This window comes from Trichechus manatus, unplaced genomic scaffold (assembly GCF_000243295.1).
Source record: "Trichechus manatus latirostris isolate Lorelei unplaced genomic scaffold, TriManLat1.0 scaffold00024, whole genome shotgun sequence".
Taxonomy (NCBI): Eukaryota; Metazoa; Chordata; class Mammalia; order Sirenia; family Trichechidae; genus Trichechus; species Trichechus manatus.
Window position 1 is genome coordinate 20,403,082 of NW_004443960.1, and position 23,779 is coordinate 20,426,860.

Sequence of the window (23,779 nt, forward strand, 5' to 3'; positions counted from 1 at the left end):
AACCCAGAACTAAAACAATTCCTGAAGCCAACTCTTCAGACAAAGTTTAGACTGGACTATGGGACATAAAATGATACTTGTGAAGAGTGTGCGTCTTAGCTCAAGTAGATACAGGAGACTAAATGGGCAGCCCCTGCCCAGAGGTGAGATGAGAAGTCAGAAAAGGATAGGACCTCGCTGAATGAACATGGGAAATCTGGAGTGGAAAGGAGAAATGTGCTGTCACATTATAGGGATAACAACTAAGATCACGTAACAATGTGGGTATAAATTTTTGTATGAGAAACTAGCTTGAGCTGTAAACTTTCACTTAAATCACAATTAAAAAAAAAAAAGAAAGAAAACCCTATGGAGCACAGTTCTACTCTGAACAGTGGGGTCGCCATGAGTTGGAATGGACTTGATGGAACTGGTTTTGGTCTGGTAAAGGCCTACTAGCACTAAACTGAGACCTTCTCCTTGAGGGAAAGCAGAAGGATTGACAGAGCACTGCAAAAAGGAGTAAGTTTCTCCTTTTGGGATGGTAGGCCAGTTAATGTTTGTTAACACCTAGCCTTACTTAAAATTACACTTTGGGGGTTACCTAATTAGATGATTGTATCTAGGACTTGAAGGCTCTAGGCATTGTTACCACTGCCTGCTCCTTTTACTACTTGGAGCTCTTAAACCTAACCCTAACCCGTTGAGTCGATTCCAACTAATAGCAACCCTATAAGACCGAGTAGAACTGCCCCATAAGGTTTCCAAGGAGCGGCTGGTGGATTTGAACTGCCGACATTTTGGTTAAAAGCCATAGCTCTTAACCACTGTGCAACCAAGGCTCCTGTAGCTCTTTAGGGCCTTAAAAATGATTCAGAAGAAGGAAAAGACCAACAAGATGACAGCGACTTGGGAGATTCTATTATCGCTTTTACAGCCAAAGGACCGCGGGAGAAACAGACATTATCTGACCTTATTTTGTCTCCAGGGTGGCCTTTTTTTTTAAGTCAAGACACATGTTACATGAAACCCCTTTGCTCTGCAGGCTATTGCACAAACCCTCTTAATTTCAGCACTCCTCTCCCACCCCATTCACTCGGATTGTGGGAGTGGAGGTGGAGAGAACATCATTGAAAGAAGGAGTTTATTGGCCATGGTGCACCTGGTTGCAAGTGACAGAAGACCCATTCCTACAGGCTGGAGCCAAAAAGGGAATTGTTGGATCAAATAGTTTAGGTTTAGGGCTGAATTCAGGCACAGCTGGATCCAGGGGCTCCATTATGCCATCAGGAACATCTTTGGCTCTTTATCTCTCAGCTCTGCCCTCCTCTGGGTTGGCCTCACTCTCAGGCAGGCAGATGTGATGGCATTGGCAGTTCCAGGCTTACCTCCTTAGAGTGCCAAGTCTAGGGGAGTCAATGAGTCTCTCTTTCCAACAGCTCCAAACAAAGCCCTAGACCTGATTCTCATTGGTTCAGACTGGGTCCCATGCCCACCATTAAGCCAGTCACTGTCGCTAAGGGAGCTAATATGCTGAATGGCTTAGATGTGGGTCACAACCCCACTCCAACATGGACCAAGAATGGGAGTAGTGCAGTCTCTCCAAGAAAAATTGAGGTGTTGGTATTAGAGAAAGGGGGTGGATACTGGGCAGGCAAAACCCACAGACGTCCACTACAACAATCAATTTTATGTAGATCCTGAATAAGAGCCAGGGGGTAGGTTCAAACCTTGCAGATAGAAAGACAATGGAAAATTACAGATGTAACATTGTCTGACTCCAGATTTCCAGTTCTTGAGTGAGGAATCCAGAATATATCCCTACTTCCACTGAAGCCGTCGTAATGGACATCATAGATGGAGAAACTGAGGCCTAGAGAGGGGACAGCATCCCTGAGATGATCCCATGGGACTTGAATTAATCTCAATTCAACCCAGGTCTCCTGAATCCCAGTCCTGGCCTCTTTTCACTCTACCCTGCCATACCTCTTCTTCTTGTGAGAATGATGCCATTAATTACCTACCCATTTCCCAGATGAGGAAATTGAGGCACGGGGAGCTTAAATAACTTGCCCTACGTCAGACTACTAGGGAATGATAGCAAATGGGCAAGCTTTTCCTTAAATATTGTATTTTTAAATTTTTTGAAGAACTTTTTCTGTCCCCTTACACCTAGTCTTGCTCTTACACCACCCCCCCCAAAAAAAGAAAAGAAAAGCAAAAAGTTAGAGAAGGAAATTTGCCTATTCACATGAAAGATGGCTAAGTGAGTGGCAGTGATAAAATTTAAGTTTAGAAAAGGTTGGGGAGTTGGTCATTTGGTGAATTGTTTCCAATAGCGGGTGGAGTGTGGGTGAGGAAAGGCTTCTAGGATGAGGAGACTCAATTGAGTTTTGAAGGGTGGGCCGGGGGGCCATGAGGACCAAATGCTGCTGAAAGATTAAGTCATATTTGGACCAAATGAGACCTCTGGATACAGTAGCAAGGAGATCGTTGGTGACTTGGGCCACAAGGAGTAGTATGGTAATGGGGAAACCAGATTACAGTGGCTTAAAAAGTGACTAGGAGATGAGGAAGTGGAGACAATATGTCCGGACCACATGCTGGAAGGTTTTTGGCTGTGAAGAGAAAGAGAGAAAAATGGGAATAGCTCCAGATAGCAATGGATGGGAGTACATTGGCTATTTTGACCCCCCCCCCCCTTTAAGCAGTGTCCACCTGTTTGTTCCTTAATCGACACCTGTGTTTGTGTCATTTAGATCTGCGGTGTTCAAAGAGCTCTATGACCAAACCTCGGCTCATTCCCAGCGAGCTCTCTACTCTTGGATGACTGGGGTTTTGCAGACATCCTCCAAGGCCACCGGTGAGCCCGTGCTTCAAGATGGGATTACTCTTTGGGGAAGTCCATCCTCAAAAGAGGTGCTTCATCTCTGAAAACAGGGGTCTGATCTCTTTGTCGCTTATGATTTTTAGCCCCTACTTCCAAAAAGGGGTTGAGATGGCTTATGGAATAAACACATAACCCATTTTATCAACGCACTTTTCACATGCTGATGTCTCTGAAATAAGGATGCATCTGTATCTTGCAGTCAGTAGAGTGTCCTAGTTTCTTATTAGAACGTAGATAATGATGACATCCTAGATTCGATAAGAATCTTTAGAATAGGGTTACAAGTTCAACATCTGTATAAGTTAAGATGGGGCAAGATAATTTTATTAGAAAATTCATGCAATAAAGCACAAAGTTAGCTCTGAGCTTCTCGACACCCAAAGCAGAATTAGGTCAGGGTTAATGTATTTCACAGATGTTTATTAAAAACCTACTATGTGCCAACTACCGGTGGTGGTGCAATGGTTAAGCGCTTGGCTGCTAACATCCACCAGCCACTCCTTGGGAGAAAGATGCGGCAGTCTGCTTCCATAAAGATTGCAACCTTGAAAACCCTATGGGGCAGTTCTACTTTGTCCTATAGGGACACTGTGAGTTGGAATCAATTTGACAGCAATGAGTTGTTTTTTTTTTTTTAAAAACAGGACTAGAGATACAGAAAATAAGACAAAGAGCTGTTGTTTTATTATGAGAGGGTAGGTGGAGAAAGATTTCAAACAACACACACACACACACACACACACACACACAAAAGATAAATTAGACACTTGGGTGGTGCAAAGGCTTAATGCACTCAGCTGCTAACTGAAAGATTGGAGATCTGAGTCCACCCAAGGTATCTTGGAAGAAAGGCCTGGCAATCTGCTTCTGAAAAATAAGCCATTGAAAACCCCATGGAGCACAGTTCTACTCTGACACACATGGGGTTACCATGAGTCAGAAATGAGTCGATGGCAACTGAGAAAACTGGTAACTGCTAAGAAGAAAATAAAATGGGATAAATGTAACGAAAAGGGTTACCACTTTAAACTAGGAAAGGGTTTTCTGTAAAAGACCAGGTAAATATGTAGGCTTTGTGGGTGGCACAGTGATTAAGAGCTTGGCTGCTAATCAAAAGATCAGCAATTCAAATCCACCAGCCACTCCTTGGAAACCCTATGGGGCGGTTCTGCTCTGTCCTATAGGGTCACTATGAGTCGAATCGACTCCATGGCAATGGGTTTGGTTTTTTTTGGTTTTCACTTTACAGTCTCTGTTGTAACTATTCAGCGATGCCACTGTAATATGGAAACAACCATAGACAATAGATGAGTAGGCATAGCTGTGTTCCCATAAAACTTTATTTATGAACGCTGAAATTTGAATTTCATATAATAATTTTCATGTCACAAAATATTATTCTTTTGATTTTCCCTTCAACCATTAAAAAATATGTTAGGGATTGAATTGTGTCTCCTAAAAATGTGTGCTATAAATCCTAACTCCTATAGTGGTTATAATCCTATTTGGGCAGGGATGGATTACCCAATGAGCAAGGTATGCACGGGCTTACTTGTGTTTACTTACTCATCTACGGTACACAATCTCACCAGTTTTTTGCCACATCAAAGTACCCTGCATACCGTGCTTACTGGTTAATGCGCCCCAGCATTTGGGAATGGGTTTTCTTTGTCATGTTAAAGAGACAGTATTAGTGTAGGGTGCGTCTTAAATCAGTCTCTTTTGAGATACACAGTAAAACCAAAAGCAAACCCATTGCCGTGGAGTCGATTCAGACTCACAGCGACCCCATAGGACAGAGGAGAACTGCTCCATAGGGTTTCCAAGGAGTGCCTGGTGGATTCGAACTGCCGACGTTTTGGTTGGCTGCGGTAGCTCTTAACCACTATTCCACCAGGGTTTCCAGATACACAGTAGTCCTCCTTCTCCGTGCTGGATATGTTCCAAGACCTCCAGTGGATGCCTGAAACTGCAGATAGTTCTGAACCCTATATACGTACTATGTTTTTTTCCGATACATACATACCTATGATAAAGTTTACTTCATAAATTAGACACAGTAAGAGATTAACAACAATAACTAATAATAAAATAGAACAGTTATTAAGTAAAATAAGGGTTACTTGAAGACAAGCACTGTGATACCGAGACAGTCGATTTGATAACCGAGACGGCTGCTAAGTGACTAATGGGCAGGTGGTGTATACACTGTGGATACACTGGACTAAGGGATGATTCGCATCCCGGGTGGGACCGAGTGGGAAGGTGCGAGATTCCTCATGCTACTCAGAATGGTGCGTGATTTAAAACTTATGATTTATTTGTTTCTGGAATTTTCCATTTAATATTTTCAGACCATGGTAACTGAAACCGTAGAAAGCGGAACCACAGATAAGGGGGGGACTACTGTATAAAGGGGATCCTTGGTGGCACCGTGGTTAAGAGCTCAGCTGCTAACCAAAAGGTTGGCAGTTTGAATCCACCAGCTGCTTCTTGGAAACCCCATGGGGCAGTTCTACTCTGTCCTATAAGGTCGCTAAGAGTCAGAATTGACTCAATGGCAACGGGTTACTGCATAAAGGAGCAGATTAAGCAAGCAAGCAAGTAAGCGCAAATGGAGGGGAAGATACGTGCCACATGATCACCAAGGAACCTAGTAATAGAAACTGAAAAGAGACAGGGACCTTTCCCCAGAGCAGACTGAGAGAGCCCTCCCCTAGAGCCGGTGCTCTAAATTCGGACTTCTAGCCTCCTAAAATGTAAGAAAATAAATTTTTGTTCGTTAAATCTGCCCACTTGTGGTATTTCTGTTACAGCAGCACTAGAGAACTAAGACAAAATATAAAAACCATTCTTAGCTTGCAGGCTGTACAAAAATAGGTGGCGGGCCAGGTTTGGCCAATGGGCGGTAGTTTGCTGAGCCCTGGACGAAGGAATCAGGGAAGACCTCCCTGAGGAGGTGACATTTGAAGTGAGACCCCAATTCAGGCTCCGTGTGAGGCTCTGGAGGAAAGACTTTCCAGGCAGAGGACCAGCAAGTGCAAAGACTTTGAGGTAGGAATGAGGTAGGAACGTGTTGGGGAAACGTAAAGGAAGCCAGAGTGTTGGAGTGTAAGAAGTGCCAGTCAGTCCTTTTCCTAGAATTAAGCTCTGAAATCTGTACATCAGGAATGTTCAACAACATAATAATCAATATCTTAAACACATAGCAGAACTCTCTCTGCCTGGTGCGTAATTATGGCCCCCCAGAATCTGCCTGAGTTTCACACTGTGTCACCCTGAGGTGGTTTCTCAACCTTTCTACACTTGCCTGAGTCCTTATTGCCGGAGTTCAGTTACGGGCCTTTCCTTCTCAGATTCCTATGTGACATGTTTCATTCTTAGACTAAAGTTAAGTAAATGTTTTTTCATGAAATTTCTTATGGTAGCTCGAGATACTTTGGATGTTGACAATATCCCAAGTTAGGGGGTTATTGGTCTGCAGAAATACAGTTCTGCTTAATACTTAATTAAAAATGAGCAACTCAGTTTGGTTCTTGGTGAATTTAGTGGTTCAGATCTGAGCTAGTAACTGCATGTATCATCCAATGTCTGCTCTCTGAGTCCCCCCACCTGCCCCCTAAACCTGTTGAACTTGTTTCCTATTGTAGCTGTTGGAACAAATTTCCACCAACTTGGGGGCTTAAAACCACAGAAATTTATTCTCTCACAGTTCTGGAGGCTAACCATACTACTGAGCAAAAAGCTTCAGGTGGCAAGTATCTGTGATTGCCTACATGTAACGTAGTGTCTCGCAGGTAGGAGGCGCTCAACAAATGGTTGTTGAATGAATTAAATTTTTTTTTTTTTACCTTCCAAATAGAATTAACTTCAGTCTAAGAATGAAATGTGTCACATAGGAATCTGAGAAGTCTGAAATAAGTATCACTGAGCTGAAATGAAGGTGTTGGCAGGGCTGCACTCTTTCCAGAGGCTTTAGGGAAGGATCCGCTCTGTCTCTCTTCCGGATGCTGGCGATTGCCGGCATTTCTTGGCTTGTGGCTGCATCACTTCCAGTCTCTGCGTCTGTGGTCACATTGCCTTCTCCTCTTCTGTCTGTAGTCAAATGTCTCCCTCTGCCTCCCCCTTATGAAGATATGGAGAAGAGAATACTTGGGGTACATATGGAAAATGATGAGTAGTTCTGTTTGGCTCAAGTAGAGTAAGATGGTGATAATTAATAAGGATGACAATGATTATTATGGATAGTAATAAAAGAGAGTCAAACATATTTCGAGTTGCCAGGTTATTGTTTAGGAACGAGTTGAACTAAAAAATAAAACTCTTTTTTGTGGTCCCAAGTAGTAAAAATAAATACGCATTTCTAAACAACTTCCTAAGGGATGATGATGTTGCTGATCCACGGACCACACTATTGAGCGAAAAACTTCAGGTGGCGGGTATCTGTGATTGTCTACGTGTGACATAGTGTCTCAAAGGTAGGAAGTGCTCAGTAAATGGTTGTTGAATGAATTAATGAATACAAGAAGGAGGTCCAGATATCAAAGATGCTTGTGACTATCACATGCCAGTGGAAAGGCTTTTAAACTTTTATTTGTTATTTTTTTGTAGGTGACTCTGTTTCCTGGGTCAGTGCAGAAAGCTTATGGATTTTGGGCAGATACATGGTTCACCTTTCGTTCGAAGAAATTTCGAAAATTAGTCCTATAGAAGTAAGTTGGAAAAGTACAGTAATATATCCCTGTTACTAATAGGGTAACCTCTAATGTTCAGCCTACCAGTCAAGGTGCCCTGGAAATTATACACCTGCCTCAGCCTAATATATCTTGAGCTTCTAAAGAAAACTCTTGGAACAAAGCCTCAAGTGATCAGTCATAGGATTGTGTGCTGGTATAGAACAGCTAAGAAAAGAAAAAGAATTGTGAACAACTAAGATAGTTCTGATGTGAACAAACATGATGGCTAGGCATCAGAAATCATTTAAAGGTGTACCCAAGAAAGGCCAAGGACAATAGCTATAGAGTTTCTGGTCCTTGGAAGCAAGAACCCAAAGCAAAAGCAACACAGATTAATAGCTACTTCTATTTATAGCTGCTTCTATTAATAGCTACTACCACATGAGCAATGACTGCTTTTTAACACTGAAGTTCACAGTGGAGAAATATAGGTACATGTTCTAAGGTTACTTAGCTTATCGGTCAGCCTTTCTCTCTCCTTCTCCTGATGTTGACTCAATGACACTAAAATCCCTTGGACATCATGGTTCTGGAATGCAGCCTCCAAAGAACGTTGCCAATAGGGAGGCATTCATAAAGAGTTTGGGACTTGCCTATAAGTTTTTCTCATGTATGCCTTGACTTTTCTCCTGGCCAGTGGGAGAAGGGTTTGCATCAAATGATTGACTTGTTCAAGCAACAACCAGTTGATGCAACAATGTTGGTTATCATGAAACCAGAGGCGGAACTAGCTTTCTCTCGTTTACCTAGGAGGCTGGGATCATTTCAGATGTTTTCTAAATTTTAAAACCCTCAGTTCTAGGATTAAACTCCCATTTGACTCTCCCAATATTGAATGATTTTCAGGAAGTAGATAGAGGTACATTCTTAGGAAGCTGGGCCCCCTGAGAGGACGTTCTAAGATCAAGAGGCCACTTGCAACTTTTCATCCTCATCTAAAAATGTAAATGAGGGAGATGAAGTCACAGAGTGCCAACACTAGGAGTACAATCTACAGGGAGAGACAACTTTAGGAACCCCTGAAGCACAGAATCACAATGCATCAAAATATACAATGCAAAATCCGTTAGAAGTACAAGGAAAAATGGACATGAACCCTGTATAGTAGCAGAGAACTTCCACTTCAATATAGAAAATCTGAAGAATATATTTAATAAAGTTGATTATATATTGGTATGTATCTGTACACACACACACATAGATACAAAGCTTTGTATCTTACAAAGAGAACACATTCTTTTCCATCACCTGAGGGCCATTTATAAACTCGTTCATCCGTTAAAAAAAATCTGATTCCCCAAAGCAGAAATTTTGTGGACAACAATCTCTGACATCAATATAACAAATCCAGAAATAAATGTGCAAATATTAGCTTAAAAAAGTTCAACTGCTTGGATATTAAAAAAAAAAAGCTTTCCTAATAACAGTGGGGTTGAAGAGGAAACCATAATAGCAGTTACAAGCCATTAAGAAATCAAGGACAATGAGAACCGGGGTTACCTAAGTATCTGGGATGGGGTACAACACAGAGCACTAGGGTGGGGCCACACGGGGCCACGCCAGCCCTCCTCACTGGTCTTCTCATCCTTGTCCACCAGATTGGGCTGTTTATCAGCTACGACAATGCCACCAAGCAGTTGGACACAGTTTATGACATCACCCCCGAGCTGGCCCACGCATTTCTGGAAAGAATCAGCTCCTCCAATTTTGACATGAGGAACACCTCTACCATCCACAGGCAAGGGGCATGGGCTCTGGGCCCTCCAAGGTGTTTCCCCAGATGAGATCGAATCACCAGCTTCCTCTGAGCAGCAGAAGACCCCGGAAAGGGAGGGAGGTGGCTGGTCTATCTCTTTGAACTTTCACACATCTCTCTCTGCATGTGATGGGAAGTGTCTCCCCAAGGAGCATCACTATTTGCAGGGATTATGAAGGCGGGAAAGAAATCAAGACTTGCTGAGTATCTCCTGTGTGCCAGGCATCTTATACAACCTAATCAAGTGCCCCAAACATGGGAACAGAACATTTTAAATATCTGGTACTTGCTCCATACCAGGGCTAATTTTTTTTTGTACTTTATTATTTTATTTAGCTTTTAAAAATAATTTATTTTATTTATTTTTGTTGTTGTTGAAAATATACCCAACAGAACATACACCAATTCAACAATTTCTACTTGCACAGTTCAGTGACATTGATTACACTCTTCAAGTTGTGCAACCATTCTCACCCTTCTGTTCCGAATTGTTCTTCCTCCATTAACATAAACCCGGTGTCCAGGGCAAATGTTTATTTCCATTACATTGAGTCAAGTTTCCATAACTGTGCCAACAATCTCTTCAAGGCAATCCAGGTTCTTACTATCAAGGGCATCAAAATTCCTCTAGCCTCTACCCATTACTCAGTTCCAAAGCCACTTCCACATTTTAGGTATTTGTTAGAACAGCACCCCCGCTTTCTGGTACCAAATAGCTTATGGCCCCCAAATCTGTGAACTTAGACAGGGAGTTCCTCAGACGGGGTCAGGCCCTCAGATGAGGAGCCCAGAGACGGGATCAGCTCTAGAGTTTAGAGACTGTAACATGATCCCTGGAAGCCATTTCTAGCAAAGGAGGACCAGGAGCTGTGCACCTGGTGACCCCAGAAAATAGTTGACTCTGTGGACGTCACCCTTTGCTGTCGAGTCCATTCCGACTCATAGTGCCCTGTTTCTAGGGGGCAGCTGGTGGATTCGAACTGCCGACCTTTTGGTTAGCAGCTGAACGCTTAACCACTGCACCACCAGGGTTCCGTGGATGGCAAGCAGGGTTTTAATGTCAGGGGTGGGGATGTGTGATGGAGAGGGATGGCGGGCACTGTTCAACCATCTTCTGTCCAACTCTCACATCAACTTACTGTCACAGTGCTTCCTCTGACATCACCATATTACCTTAAATTTTTTCAATGGGCCACTTTCAGGGAACGTACTCATATGAAACTATTACACCTTCTTTCCCCATCTCTTGTAATTTTCATCCATTAATATTGGTCGCATTTTTCCATCGTTACAAAAAAACAAAAAATCACCAAGTGGTTAGGAACACGGGCTTGGAGTCACACTTCCTGGGTTTAATTGTGTGATCTTGTGCCTCCATTTTCCCACCTACAAAATGGGAGAGAATAATCTGCCTGTCTGTCTTGTTAAGGACCTGGCACACAGTACGCGCACAAGAAATACTAATTATTCTTAACGTAGTTATTGATACTCAGTCTTCACTTCCCCTGAGTCTTCTCAGGGTCAGACGTACTCCTTTTTCTTATCAGACACACTTTCAAATCCTTTCCCTGGCCTTGTTGCTGCCCTGTGGACATGTCTGAACATGTCAATGTCGTTCTGAGAAGGTTGAGCCAGGTCTGAACCATGTGGTCCAGTGATGCTGGGTCAAGTCAAGTTCATATTAACTCTAAGAGCCTCCATCCATGAATGAGTGCTTAGTATCCATCAGGCATTACGCTGGTCAATTGGTGAGCCTCTTCTTAACATAATCCTCATTCCTTCATTCATCATATTACGATGTACTATGATGAACAAAGCAACCTCCCTTTTATGAAAGGCTCAGAGAGGCAGGGCCACCCTGTACAGTAGTACGGGGTGTACACGGCACAACTGTGTGTGACAACCTTGCAGGAAAGTTAGGTAACTTGCTGGAGGTCAGACATCTCATAGAAGTGGGCTTCAGCCTCCAGGCAACCTAAATCGTGCTCTTAAACACTAGGTACCTTGCTTGCACTAGACCAGGGTTCAGGTCCCATCTCTGCCTCTACACTGTTTTGCCTCCTGTCTTTTCTTGTCTTTGTATTTCCTTCTGAAGGCTTTGCATCATCTGGGAGGGTAGGTAGTAAAGGCATGCTAGAAATAAATCTCTGTTTCAGAGAAACCCTCAGGGTAGAAAAACTCATTACCTGTAAAAGGGATATTTTCCGTGGCTAACTCAGCACCGTTCTTTCCTTCTGCCCTTTACCGTCCCAGGAGGACAGACAGATAGATAATTGGATGGATCTAGATTTAAGGCACAGATCCATGACTTGCCTTGCACAAGTCACTTGATCTCTCTGAGTCTTAGTTTGCCCTTCTGTAGAATGGGGCTAATGAGAGCCCCTACCTGGTAGGGTTGTTTTGATGAGATTACCTAGATAAAGGGTTCAGCAAATGGTAGTCGCAATGGTCATGATCCTCATTGGCTCTGACTTGGGGGTTGGAGTGTAGTTGTGACCCCCAACTCTGAGCCCTCCGCCAGCATCCCTTGTCTTCTCGCACAGGTTGGGGCTGCTGGTTTGTTTCTACGATGACCTGGAGTTTCTGGATGCTGCTGTGGCCCAAGTCCTCCTTCACCAGATGATCAAGTGCAGCCACCTGAGGGGCTTCCAGGCCAGCATTCAGAAGGTGCAGATGGGCTGCATGGCCCTGGGACCTCTGCCTCGGTTCTACTAGCCAGAGAAATGGGGACAGCAGCCTTGTCTGGTCTTTGAGAGAAAATGCATAATCAGGTCTAGGTCCATCTGCAAGCAGGTGGTTATCTCAAATACTGGGATGAGCTTAAAATGAGAGAAATAAGCAAAAAAGAAAAAAAAAAGCATAGGGAAAAAACTTGCATAGATAAAAAAATTCAGCCAGAGCAGCTGTCTCAGTGCTAATGTGCATTAGGATCACCCGGAATCTTAAGAGCAGATGCTGATCGGCAGCTCTGCACTTCCAACAAGCTTCCGGGTGATGGGGAATCTGCTGGTCCAGCAGTCCTGCTTTGAACGTCAAGGAGGTAAAGCAGTGGTTCTCAACCCTGGATATGCAGTGAAGCCTGTGGGAGTGGAACTCGACAGGACTGCCTTGTTTTTCTGGGTCTCGCAAGTTCTCCACCGTTGACAGGGTGCAGTCACCACTCTTCTATCGCTCTCTATTTAGTGGAAAATATTTGCATTTTCCTTCTCTGACAGGTTTCCGTCTTACACAGGTTCTGGCTTTTGTAGGTTTTTCTGTACATAAGTCATCCCCACGCCCAGGCTCCACCCCCAGAGAGTCTGATGTTATTGGTGCTGGATATGGCCTGGGTATGGAATCCTGAGTAGTGTGAAAGGCTAACATGCTCAGCTGTTAATGGAAAGGTGGGTGGTTCAAGTCCATCCAGAGGCACCTGAGAAGAAAGGCCTGGTGACCTACTTTCAAAAAATCAGCCATTGAAAATCCTGTGGAGCATAGTTCTGCTCTGGCACACATAGGGTCACCATGAGTCAGTACGGACTCAAGGGAAACTGGTTTTTGGTGGCCTGGGTATGGTATGTTTTAAAAGCTCCGCAGGTGATTCCAGTACAGCCAAGGTTGAGAACGCCGGATCAAAGGTTAGTTATTGAGTTCCTAGAGCTGGGTTCTAGACAAATCGCCACATGCAGACTGCCTCTCATTTTCCCTCCCCCGACCCCATCTCTCTCTTTTCCCTTCAAATACCTGCAGTGCCACCCATGGTGGGCAAGATTCAGCACAGCTTCCAGACTAAGACTAGGAAGAAAGGCCTGGTGATCTACTTCCCAAAATTAGCCAATGAAAACCCTATGGATCACCTGGAGGGCTTGTTAAAACCCAGGTTACTGGGCTCCTCTGCCTGTCTGGAGTGGGGCCCGAGAATCTGCATTTCTAACAAGTTCCCAGGTGCTGCTGATGCCACTGGCCTGAGGACAACACTTTGTGAACCACTGCTCTAGTCCACCCCTTTGTTTTACAGATGTGGAAACAGATCTAGGGAAGTGAAGCTGCTGAATTTAGAGAATAAGACAGGTGCTGTGAGTTTTCTTCTACTTCTCTCTGCTGCCTCCCTGTGGCCATTTCAATATTGCCTGGAACAGTTGTGTGCACATGTCTGAATACATTGTGTATGACTCATGTAAATTCAGCTGTTGAAATATGTACCATTCTTGTTTTTTGTGCAGAGTTCATGTTATAATAGACAAGTTTATAAACTTCTCTACTGGAAGCAGTTGGAAATACACTTGACTAGGCAGGTTTATTATATAAAATAATTATTAAGATGGTCAGAGAAACATGTAAACATGTACACCAAGCCAAAAACCCGTTGCTGTTGAGTAGATTCTGACTCATAGCTACCCTATAGGATAGAGTAGAACTGCGCCATAGGGTTCCCAAGGGAGCAGCTGGTGGATTCGAACGGCTGACCTTTCGGTTAGCAGCTGAGCTCTTAACCACTGTGCCACCAGGTCTCCAAAACATGTACAAGACATAATTTCAAGTGAAAAACATAGAACAGAAAACTGCACTTCTATTCATTTTACCACAAGGTAAAAATTATATGTTCTGTCTATTTATATAGGCATAAAAATTCTTGCTAATCATAGTTATGAGGTAGGATTTTCAGGAGACTTACTTTCTTGTACTGTTGAGAAGGATTTTTACACAGATTATATACTATCATGAAAGAAACACCACCGGATATTTCCTGAAAGAGAAACAACCACATATACGGATATAAAGTTCAAGGTCACAAAAGGAAAATAGAGAGTGTGGTGGAGTTAAGCTGGAAGAGAACAAAATTTCCTTCTGTTATGCTTTAAAGTTGATTTACTAAGAAATTAACATTTAAATGAAGCACAAAGTGCATTTGCGGCGCAAGAAAGCCCAGGCCAGAGAAAGCGTTTTCGAGGGTGGCTCGGGGTCTGATGTGGCGGGAGTCTGTGTTCCTTCTTTTCTCCAGGCCCAGAGCCTTGGAGGGGGCAGGCTTGGGGGAGGGTGTTGTAGAGTCCTGACACCCCAGGATGGAGTCGGGGGGACTGTTATCCTATTTTACAGACAGGAAAAGTGAGGCAAAGAGAAGGTAAGCAAATTTCTACTTGGTTTCTGTCCACCCTCATTCTCAGCTTGCTCCTCTTCCAGCTCAAAGCCAACCTCCTGGACATTGCCACTGAGAACCAGACCCTCAATGAGACGCTGGGCTGTTTGTCAGATGCGGTTGTGGGGTTGACCTACAGTCAGCTGGAATCCCTCTCTCCTGAGGCTGTGCACAACGCCATCTCCACCCTCAACCAGGTCTCAGGCTGGGCCAAGAGCCAGGTTATCATCTTGTCTGCGAAGTACTTGGCCCATGAGAAGGTCAGTTGGAGCTGTGAACACTTCTTTTTTTTTTTAAGAACTAAATAGAGAATTTATTGTGGGCGCCTTTCCATTAGCTTACATAGGGAACCTCTGGTTTCCAAATATGACACAGAAAAACCAAAACAAACTCATCAGGGCTCCCTAGCTATCACACAGGAAAGCCATAATTATGCTTGCAAGCCTTATCTCACAGAAATAAAGGGGAAAAAGACAGAAGTTTACAAAACTAACATATTCAGGAAGCATAACCTAATAGAATGCTCAGCCTACACAACAGTGAGGCTGCAGTTCCAGACTGCTGAGCTTCGTGCATTTGTGAACTCTTCTTTAGCGCCCTGAGATCCAAGGCCCAGCTGTACCCACACAGCAGGGGCAACCAGGATCGTGATGAGACTACCTGGGTCTGACTCCTCACTTTGCCATTTATAGCTATGTGTCATTGGCAAATTTGCTTTCTTTCTCTTTGCCTCACTTTTCCTGTCTGTAAAATGGGATAACAGTAGCACCTACCCCATAGGGCTGCTGCAAGGATTAGGTGAGTTAGTACACATAAAGAGATTGCGACAGTGTGGGTCGTAGAGAATGAACTCAGTAGGTGTTAGCCGTCACTGAGCCGTTGATCAATATGTGAGATCCATCCTAGGATTTTCTTGCTTGTTGAAGCTGTGAACACATCTCTCATCCGGAGATCAGAGTCTTGGGCTATAGGGAAGGCGCTGTCACTACAGAAGGTCCTGTTTGGAGGGGACACGAACCTTAGTCCATGCTCTAGCTGCTCCTCTGGGTAGGAAATGGGTCTTCCTACTGGGGAATTAGTCTCTTTGTGCCACACTCAGTTGAAAGGGCTCCAGGCCCCTGAGATGTGAAGCCCAAACATCTTGGTGTTCTGCCCTTTCAGTTCACACTCATAGCTGCTTCTCAGGATGGGAACTGGCTCATGAGGATTGGATTGGGACCATGTCCAACATGACACTGATGTTGTTGTTGTTGTTGGGTGCCATCAAGTAGCTTTCGACTCATGGCAACCCCATGCGACAGAGTAGAACTGCTCCATAGGGTTTTCTTGGCTGTCATCTTTTTGTTTTTTTTTTAACTAGAAAGGGGAAAAAAATCAGATTTAATTTAAAGAAAAAAAATCCGGAATTATCTGCAAAAAGAGTTCTGCATTTCCATGATTACATTTATTGGAAGAGTTGTAGAAAAATAAAAATGCCATTCAGGTTAAGAACTTGCCAGTTACGTGCAAATCATTTCGGGAGTGGAAGAATCCCTGGCCATTTCTGAATACCAAAAATTTACACAGGTTTCTCTTTTGAATATATTCTACATTAAAGAGGCGATGGTACAATGTCTCCTTTTTTCTGCACAGGATAATTTCTTTGTTCCAGCCAACTCTTAATTGAGGGGTAAATAGTACAACATCATCTCCCCAAACAAAGAGCATTGGAATATTTCATTTCTTTTTATTATCACTTCATATGTTTCTTCATCCATTTCTGTAGTAGTCACAGTTTCTTCCACATCTCCCAATATCCTATTTAAATGTTGATCATAAGCACTTAATCTTTCTCGAAACTCTCGGTCGTTTTGCATTTTCACATAAATGGGCTCATCCAGGCTGAGCCTGATGAGATCCAGGGGCTCCTCTACTGTGTTGGTAGTTTGTTGCTGGTCTACGTTGTCCACCATGTTTCAAACCCCTTGGCTGTAATCTTCATGGAAGCAGATCGCCAAGTCTTTCTCTTGCAGAGCTGCTGGGTGGGTTCAAACTGCCAAACTTTCAGTTAGCAGCCGAGAGCTTAGCTCTTACTGTGCGCCAGATTCCGGTCTAAGAGCTTTCGCCATTTATTATTCTCAACAAACCTGTGAGATCAGTACTGTAATAATCTTCATTTTCCTGTTCGTTCACATGAGGCACAGAGTGTGGAAGGGAATTGCCAAGGCCACGTCAAGGATTACAGGTGGGATTGAATTTAGGCCGTCTGACTTCAGAACTGCCTTGCTTAACTACCCTGCTACACTCTCTCCATCGTGACCACAGTTCACCCTTCTCACTTTCTGACTCAGGGCCAAGGCTAGCCACTGAGCTTGTCCTGTCTAGCCTCATAAAAACCAACCAAACCAAACCTGTTGCTGTCAAGTCGGCTCCAACTCATAGCGACCCTATGGGACAGAGTAGGATTGCCCCATAGCGTTTCCAAGTTGTGGTGGGTGGATTGGAACTGCTGACCTTTTGGTTAGCAGCCCTAGCTCTTAACTAATGCACCTCCAGGGCTCCCCTAACCTCATAGTGAATTTATTTTGAAGGCTTTGTGGCCCTTCACTGTTTTTGGATTTTGATAGGGGCCACCTTGTTCTACCTTGACAAATCTCTGTGAATTTGATTCTGGGGAGCTGAGGGAGACTGGTTCCTTCCTTCCCAGAAGACCCTGGACAAAGTGGTTTGCCTCTTCCTGAGATCCAACTCTTCCTACTAAGGGGAGGCAACTTATACTAAGAAGCCAAGAGCCCGAAATGTCTTGCCTTCTTTGGGGACAGTAAGAGACTGTCCATTCTACAGGGAATAACTAAAGGAAACCACTCAAATGTCTTTTTGTAGAACCAAGGCATGTCCCTCATTATATGGAAAACCATCAAGCATCTTCACTCTAAAGGAGGAAGAACAACCAAGTACAATCCCTGATAGGGCTCCCAGCTACAATCATATTTGTTATGAAAAATCAGATTTGTATCCCAAAACATTTCAACTCAAAGCTTTTACGTGGAGATAGATGAGGGTGGGGGCTCTGCTATGTCATATGCATGGCAGGTGACATAAACGAGAAGAGTGGGCTGTCTCAAGGCTCTGAAGAAGGGTAGGTGGTAGGTAAACTGAGAACCCGTGATCCATCTAAAGGAGTGGTTTCTGCTAAAAAAAACCTGAAAACCAAGCCACTTGTCACTGGGTCAATTCTGACTCATGGCAACCTCATGCTGTCAGAGTAGACCTTCACTCATAGGGGTTTCAATGGCTGTGACCTTTCAGAAGCAGAACACTAGCCTTTTTTCCAAGGCACCTCTGGGTGGATTCAAACCACCAACCTTTCAGTTACCAGCTGAGTGCTTAACCATTGCACTATCCAGGGACTCCTTAAAAAAAATCAAAACCCAAACCTGTTGCTGTCAAGTTGATTCTGACTCACAGGGACCCTATAGGACAGAGTAGAACTGCCCTATAGAGTTTCCAAGGCTGTAATCTTTATAGAAGCAGACTGCCATATCTTTCTCCCTCAGAGTGGCTCATGGGTTTGAACTGCTGAGCTTCTGGTTAGCAGCTGAGTGCTTAACCACTGCTCCACAGGGCTCCTTAGAGACTCCTTGTTGTTGTGTTGTTAGGTGTTCTTGAGTCGGTTTCAGCTCATAGCGACCATATGAACAACAGAACAAAACACTGCCCGGTCCTACGCCATCCTCACGGTTGTTGTTATGCTTCAGCCCATGGTTGCAGCCACTGTGTCAATCCATCTCTTTTAGGGTCTTCCTCTTTTTCACTGACCTTCTGCTCTACCAAGCATAATGTCCTTCTCCAGGGACTGGTCCCTTCTGATAACATGTCCAAAGTATGTGAGATGAAGTCTTGCCATCCTCCTTTCTAAGGAACATACTGACTGTACTTCTTCCAAGACAGATTTGTTCATTCTTCTGGCAGTTCATGGTGTATTCAGTGTTCTTCACCAACACCATAATTCAAAGGCATTGATTCTTCTTCAGCCGTCCTTATTCATTGTCAGGGTTTCACATACATATGAGTTGATGGAAAATACCATGGCTTGGGTCAGACTCACCTTAGTCCTCAAGGTGATGTCTTTGCTTTTCAACACTTTGAAGAGGTCTTTTGCTGCAGATTTGCCGAGTGCAATATGTCATTTGATTTCTTGACTGCTGCTTCCATGGGCGTTGATTGTGGATTCAAGTAAAACGAAATCCTTGACAACTTCAATCTTTTTTCCATTTATCATGATGTTATTATTGGTCCAGTTGTGAGGATCTTTGTTTTCTTTATGATGAGGTGTAATCCATTCTGAAGGCTGTGGTCTTTGATCTTTATCAGTAAGTGCTTCATTAATAAGTGCTCATTGGCTCTTGCCAATTACTAGCAGGTGGCAATGTGGACCCAGTGTTGCCTGATCTTCAGATTTTTTAAAAAGAGAATCTTAAATATGGATTTTTATGAGAAATACTCCATTTTTTTGTTTTTCTTTATTGTGGTAAAAAATACATATATAACAAACATTTGCCAGTTCAACATTTTTTTACATGTACAGTCCAGTGGCACTGGTTATGTTCACTGTGTTGAGCAACCATCACCACTATTGGCTTCCAAATTATCCACCACCATTAACAGAAACTCGTGCCCCTCAAGCAATGACTCTCCCTTTCCACCTTCCTCCCACCCTTGGTAACCACCAATAAACTTTGGTCTCTTTATTTGCTTATTTTGTATAAGTGGGATTATGCAATATTTGTCCTTTTGTGGTTGGCTTATTTTCCTGAGGAGAATGTTTTCAAGGTTCATCCACGTCATAGAATATATCAGAACTTCATTTCTCTTTATTCCATTGTATGTATATGCCATGTTTTGTTTATCCATTCATCTGTTGATGGCATTTAGGTTGTTTCTGGGAAATCCCCCAATTTTTAAATATTAGGAATTAGTTCAACTTAAATACAAAAAACCCCACATCTCCTGGCCAGATGTGTCACTGACTTTTTTTTTTTAAAGGCTTTTTTTTTTCTATTGTGGTGAAAATATACACAACAAACATTTGCCAGTAATTTCTGTATGTACAATCCAGTGACACTGATTGCATTCTTCATCTCTGTCCTTTTCCAAATTATTCCACAAGCATTGACATAAACTCAATACCTTCCAGACAAAAGCTTCCCCTTTCCCCCTCTTTCCCACCCCTTGTAACCACTGATAATTTTTGGTTTCTATATATTTGCTTATTTCATGTAAGTGAGATCATGCGGTATTTGTCTTTTTGTGGCTGACTTGTTTTCCTCAGCCTGATGTTTTGAAGGTTCATCCCTGTTGTGGCAGGCATCAGGACTTCATTTCTCCTTCTGGCTGAGTAGTATTCAGTTGTGTGTATCTACCACGTTTTGTCTATCTGTTCACCTGTTGATGGACATTTAGGTTGTTTCCACTTTTTGGCTATTGTGAAAAGTGCTACGATAGACACTGGTGTACAGGTTTCTGTTTGCGTTCCTGCCTTCACTTCTTGCGGGTATAGAGCCAGAATTGGGATTGCTGGGTCATGTGGCAGTTCTATGTCCAACTGTTTAGGGATTGCCAAACTGGTGTCACCACTTTTTGATTTGGGTGCCATCGCCTGGGATGGCATAGTAACCCCCCAGCAGAGCCTTTATCCCACTTCTCATTTTTTGATATTTAACTCTCTTTCCTGGTAGAAGGAAGGAAGGTCTGTGAGGGCAGCACCTGTCTCGCTCACCTTTGTGCCCCCAGTGCCCAGCCTGCTCGATACCTGGCAGGCATTGGGCTTAACAAAGGTCTGAGAGGGGAAAGGCCTCACCCTCACGCTGGTCCTCTCCCAGATGCTATCCTTCTACAACGTCAGCCAGATGGGTGTGCTACTGGCTGGGGTCGGCACCCAGGCCTTGTACAGCATGGACCGCAAGGACCTCGTGCAGGTCCTGAGAAGTACCGTCTCCCAGCACCTGCCCGATCTGTCGCCTGCCCAGCAGCAGGGAGTCCTTAGCAAGGTGAGAAGAAGACTTCTGGTGCTCAGGCACGTGGCTCCCCGAGGTCGTGGTTTGGGGGGTTTTGTGAGTGGGCTGTGACTTTAGGCCATTAAGTCCGGACTGGGTTTATCTCAGCCTTCAGCGTGTGGGGTTGCTCTGAACCTGCAGATTGTCATCTCCTGCTGGTCCCCTTCCCGCCTTCCCAGAAAGAGCCCCTCTGGCCAGATCAAATTTTCCCAGACCCCATCCCTCTCCCGAGCCAGGCTAATCTTGTATAAAATCAGATTTCTTGATTGAATAATATCTAAAAATTTTGGTGTTCCAATCAGAAAATGAATCTGGAAGTTCTCAGAGTGCTTCTGCAAGCTCCTTCCATGGTGCAGAGTCACACGGACGTCCCTCTTTCTCACTTGGCAATGGGTCTCTGAGCCATCCTACTCTAAAAGACCTGTTATGTTCAATTGCAAAATCTGCTAAGAAGCCAAACCTAGGGGTTTGGCCGAAACTACCAACAACTCGCAGATAGCAGTAGCACATACAGTTACGATAACAGTTTGGGTTTGGGAATCAGACAGGCTTGGGTTTGAATCTCACCGGCTTTCAACCCATTACTCTTTAAGCCTCAGTTTCTTTATCTGTAAAATGGGGATAACTATAGCCCGTCTGTCATAGAGTTGCTGAGTGAATCTGATGGATTTTGTTTTTGTTGCCTGGGAAGCGCTGGACATAGACCTTGGCTCTTACCCAAAGCTCGAGGCACAATTTACATGGTTTTTATTATGTTTCTTCTCATTTTGGCAGCTGACCGAAGCAGGAGACACTGCCTCAGCCCTTGTAGATATACAAGGGGTTTTCTTTAAGGGTGTGTCTCTCTTCGATTTGTGGAGGGAACCTGTATTCAACTCTACAGTCCTAAAGGAGAAGGAGCTTCGGAGGAGTCAGGTATGACCTTGATTCCCACATATTGCTCCTGTATTTCTGACTTCCTGTCTTCCTGGGGGAGGCCCTGGGTGGTGCAAACTGTTGATGTGCTCAGCTGCTAACTGAAAGTTTGGCAGGTCGAATCTACCCAGAGGTGCCTTGGAAGAAAGGCCTGGTGATCTACTTCCAAAAAATCAGCCATTGAAAACCCTATGGAGTGCAGGTTCTACTCTGAAGCACATAGGGTTGCTGTGAGTCGGAATTGACTCAGTGACAACTGTTTTTTTTTTTTTTCTTGTTTTCTTGAGAAGGTCAATTTTAAGGTTAATTTGGTAAAAGAAATTTACTTCTGTGTGATTAAATCCAACAGGCAGAATAGCATAGTGTTAAAATGTTAGGCAAGATGTGAGCATGAATTCTGGCTCTGCCATTTATTAGCTTTGGGGGGCCTACTTTTCCCTGCACGCTGTTCATTGCGGTATTACAAAGGCCCTCTCAGGTTCAAGCAGAGGCAAGGTTCTGGAAGAGTCACATTGGGCAGGAAATATGGTTGCTGCCATTTTGGAAAATACATCCTGCCACAGATGACTTTCAGATGTTTTTGTCTCTGCAACTGAGTAGATGGAGTTGCCATTTCCTGAAATGAGGAGGACTGTGGGAGGGCCACAGAACTTGACCCTGTGCCCGAGGAAATCTCTGGGGCCACACAGAGAACATCCAGAATTCCCCTCCTCTGCTAGTTCTTTTGCCTGTGTCTTTGTGATGCTTAAGGACCTCAGCTGCCATGTCACAGATGCCTCTGTCTAACTCTAGCTCATAATTTATTGTGCTTGGGGAATTACGTTCAAAGTTTCAGAGTCTATAAAATAGACAGATATCGTACTTGATCATGTCTGCAAGTTAGGTGTTCTGTAAAATTACATTCCTTAAAACAAATGACTCCCCTGACTACTATGTATTGTTCTCCTAGAGTGCTCATCTGGGAGGGTTTGAGGGGAGCGCATGCTGCGAGCAGGAGTTACTTTACTGATGGTATTTTCTAGTACATCCTGGTCTGTTCATCCATCTCTTCTGCTTTTGCTTTCTGGGATGTTGTGTGTTCAGGAACTAGTGGGTGGAGATGTGAATAGAGGCTACAGACAGTTCCCAGCTGGTCGATGGCTTACTATAAAGCACAGGAGGCAAACCTCCAGCCTTGCTGCCCAATACCTTTGCTCCTCATTCACCTCTCAGAGCATAGGAGTCACCAGGGGTGTAAGCGCATGGGCTCTGGAATCACCAGTTCAAATCTCAGCTCTGCCACTTAGCAATCGTACGGTCCTGGATAAGTAACAAGGAGCCCTGGTGGCGCAGTGGTTAAGCACTTGGCTGCTAACTAGAAGGTCGGCAGTTTGAACCCAGCAGCCGCTCCAAGGGAGAAAGATATGGCAGTCTGCTTCCGTAAAGATTACAGCCTTGGAAACCCTATGGGGCGGTTGTACTCTGTCCTATAGGGTTGGTATGAGTCGAAATCGACTTGACGGCAGTGGGTTTTGGTTTGGGTAATGTCTTAGTCATCTAGTGCTGCTTCAACAGAAATACCACAAGTGGATGGCTTTAACAAAGCAAAGTTTATTCTCTCACAGTCCGGTAGGCTACAAGTCTGAATTCAGGGCATCAGCTCCAGGAGAAGTCTTTCTCTCTCTGTTGGCTCTGGAGGAAGGTCCTTGCGATGCATCAGTCTTTCCTTGGTCTGGGAGCATCGCAGTGCAAGAACCTCAGGTCCAAAGGATGCGCTCTGCTCCCGGCACTGCTTTCTTGGTGGTGTGAGGTTCCCATGTGTCTCTGCTCGCTTCTCTCTTTTATATCTCAAAAGAGATTGGATCAAGACACTATCTAATCTTGTAAACCTCATCAGCATGACCTCATCACAGTGATAGAATTTACAACACATAAGGAGATCACATATAACCTCATCATAGTGATAGAGTTTACAACACATAAGGAAATCACATCAGATTACACGATCATACAATCATGACCTAGCCAAGTTACTACACACATTTTTTTGGGGGGACACAATTCAATCCATGACAGGAAAGTAACAAAGGATCCCTGGAGGCACAGTGATTAAGCACTCAGCTGCTAACTGAAGGGTCAGCCATTCAAACCCACTGCGGTAGAAAGATGTGGCAGTCTGCTTCTGTAAAGATTACAGCTTTGGAAACCCTATAGGGCAGTTCCACTCTGTCCTATAGGGTCACGACTATGAGTCAGAATCGAATCGATTTGACTCAACGGCACCGGGTTTAGTTTTTGGTTTTGGGTAAGTAACATAACCTGTTAGGCCTCCAGTTTCCAATCTGTAAAATGAGATCGTAGCATCTTTTCCTC

The 23,779-nt window shown here is 44.0% G+C and overlaps 1 protein-coding gene and 1 pseudogene across 3 annotated transcripts in view; one reads left to right on the plus strand and one right to left on the minus strand.

Moving 5' to 3' along the window:
- OTOA (otoancorin) overlaps nt 1-23,779 on the plus strand; it is a 67,043-nt gene that overhangs the window by 10,307 nt on the left and 32,957 nt on the right. For 2 of the 3 annotated variants that reach the window (XM_004373331.2, XM_023728522.1), the window contains exons 8-14: nt 2,739-2,842; nt 7,481-7,581; nt 9,204-9,343; nt 11,905-12,028; nt 14,522-14,737; nt 20,339-20,506; nt 21,287-21,427. In XM_004373331.2, coding sequence (XP_004373388.2) covers nt 2,739-2,842; nt 7,481-7,581; nt 9,204-9,343; nt 11,905-12,028; nt 14,522-14,737; nt 20,339-20,506; nt 21,287-21,427 — 994 coding nt within the window. Of the gene's footprint in view, nt 1-2,738; nt 2,843-7,480; nt 7,582-9,203; nt 9,376-11,882; nt 12,029-14,521; nt 14,738-20,338; nt 20,507-21,286; nt 21,428-23,779 lie in introns of all 3 variants that reach the window. The other variant, XM_023728521.1, reaches the window with a different exon arrangement.
- On the minus strand, nt 15,007-16,429 carry LOC105756102 (U6 snRNA-associated Sm-like protein LSm3 pseudogene; annotated as a pseudogene).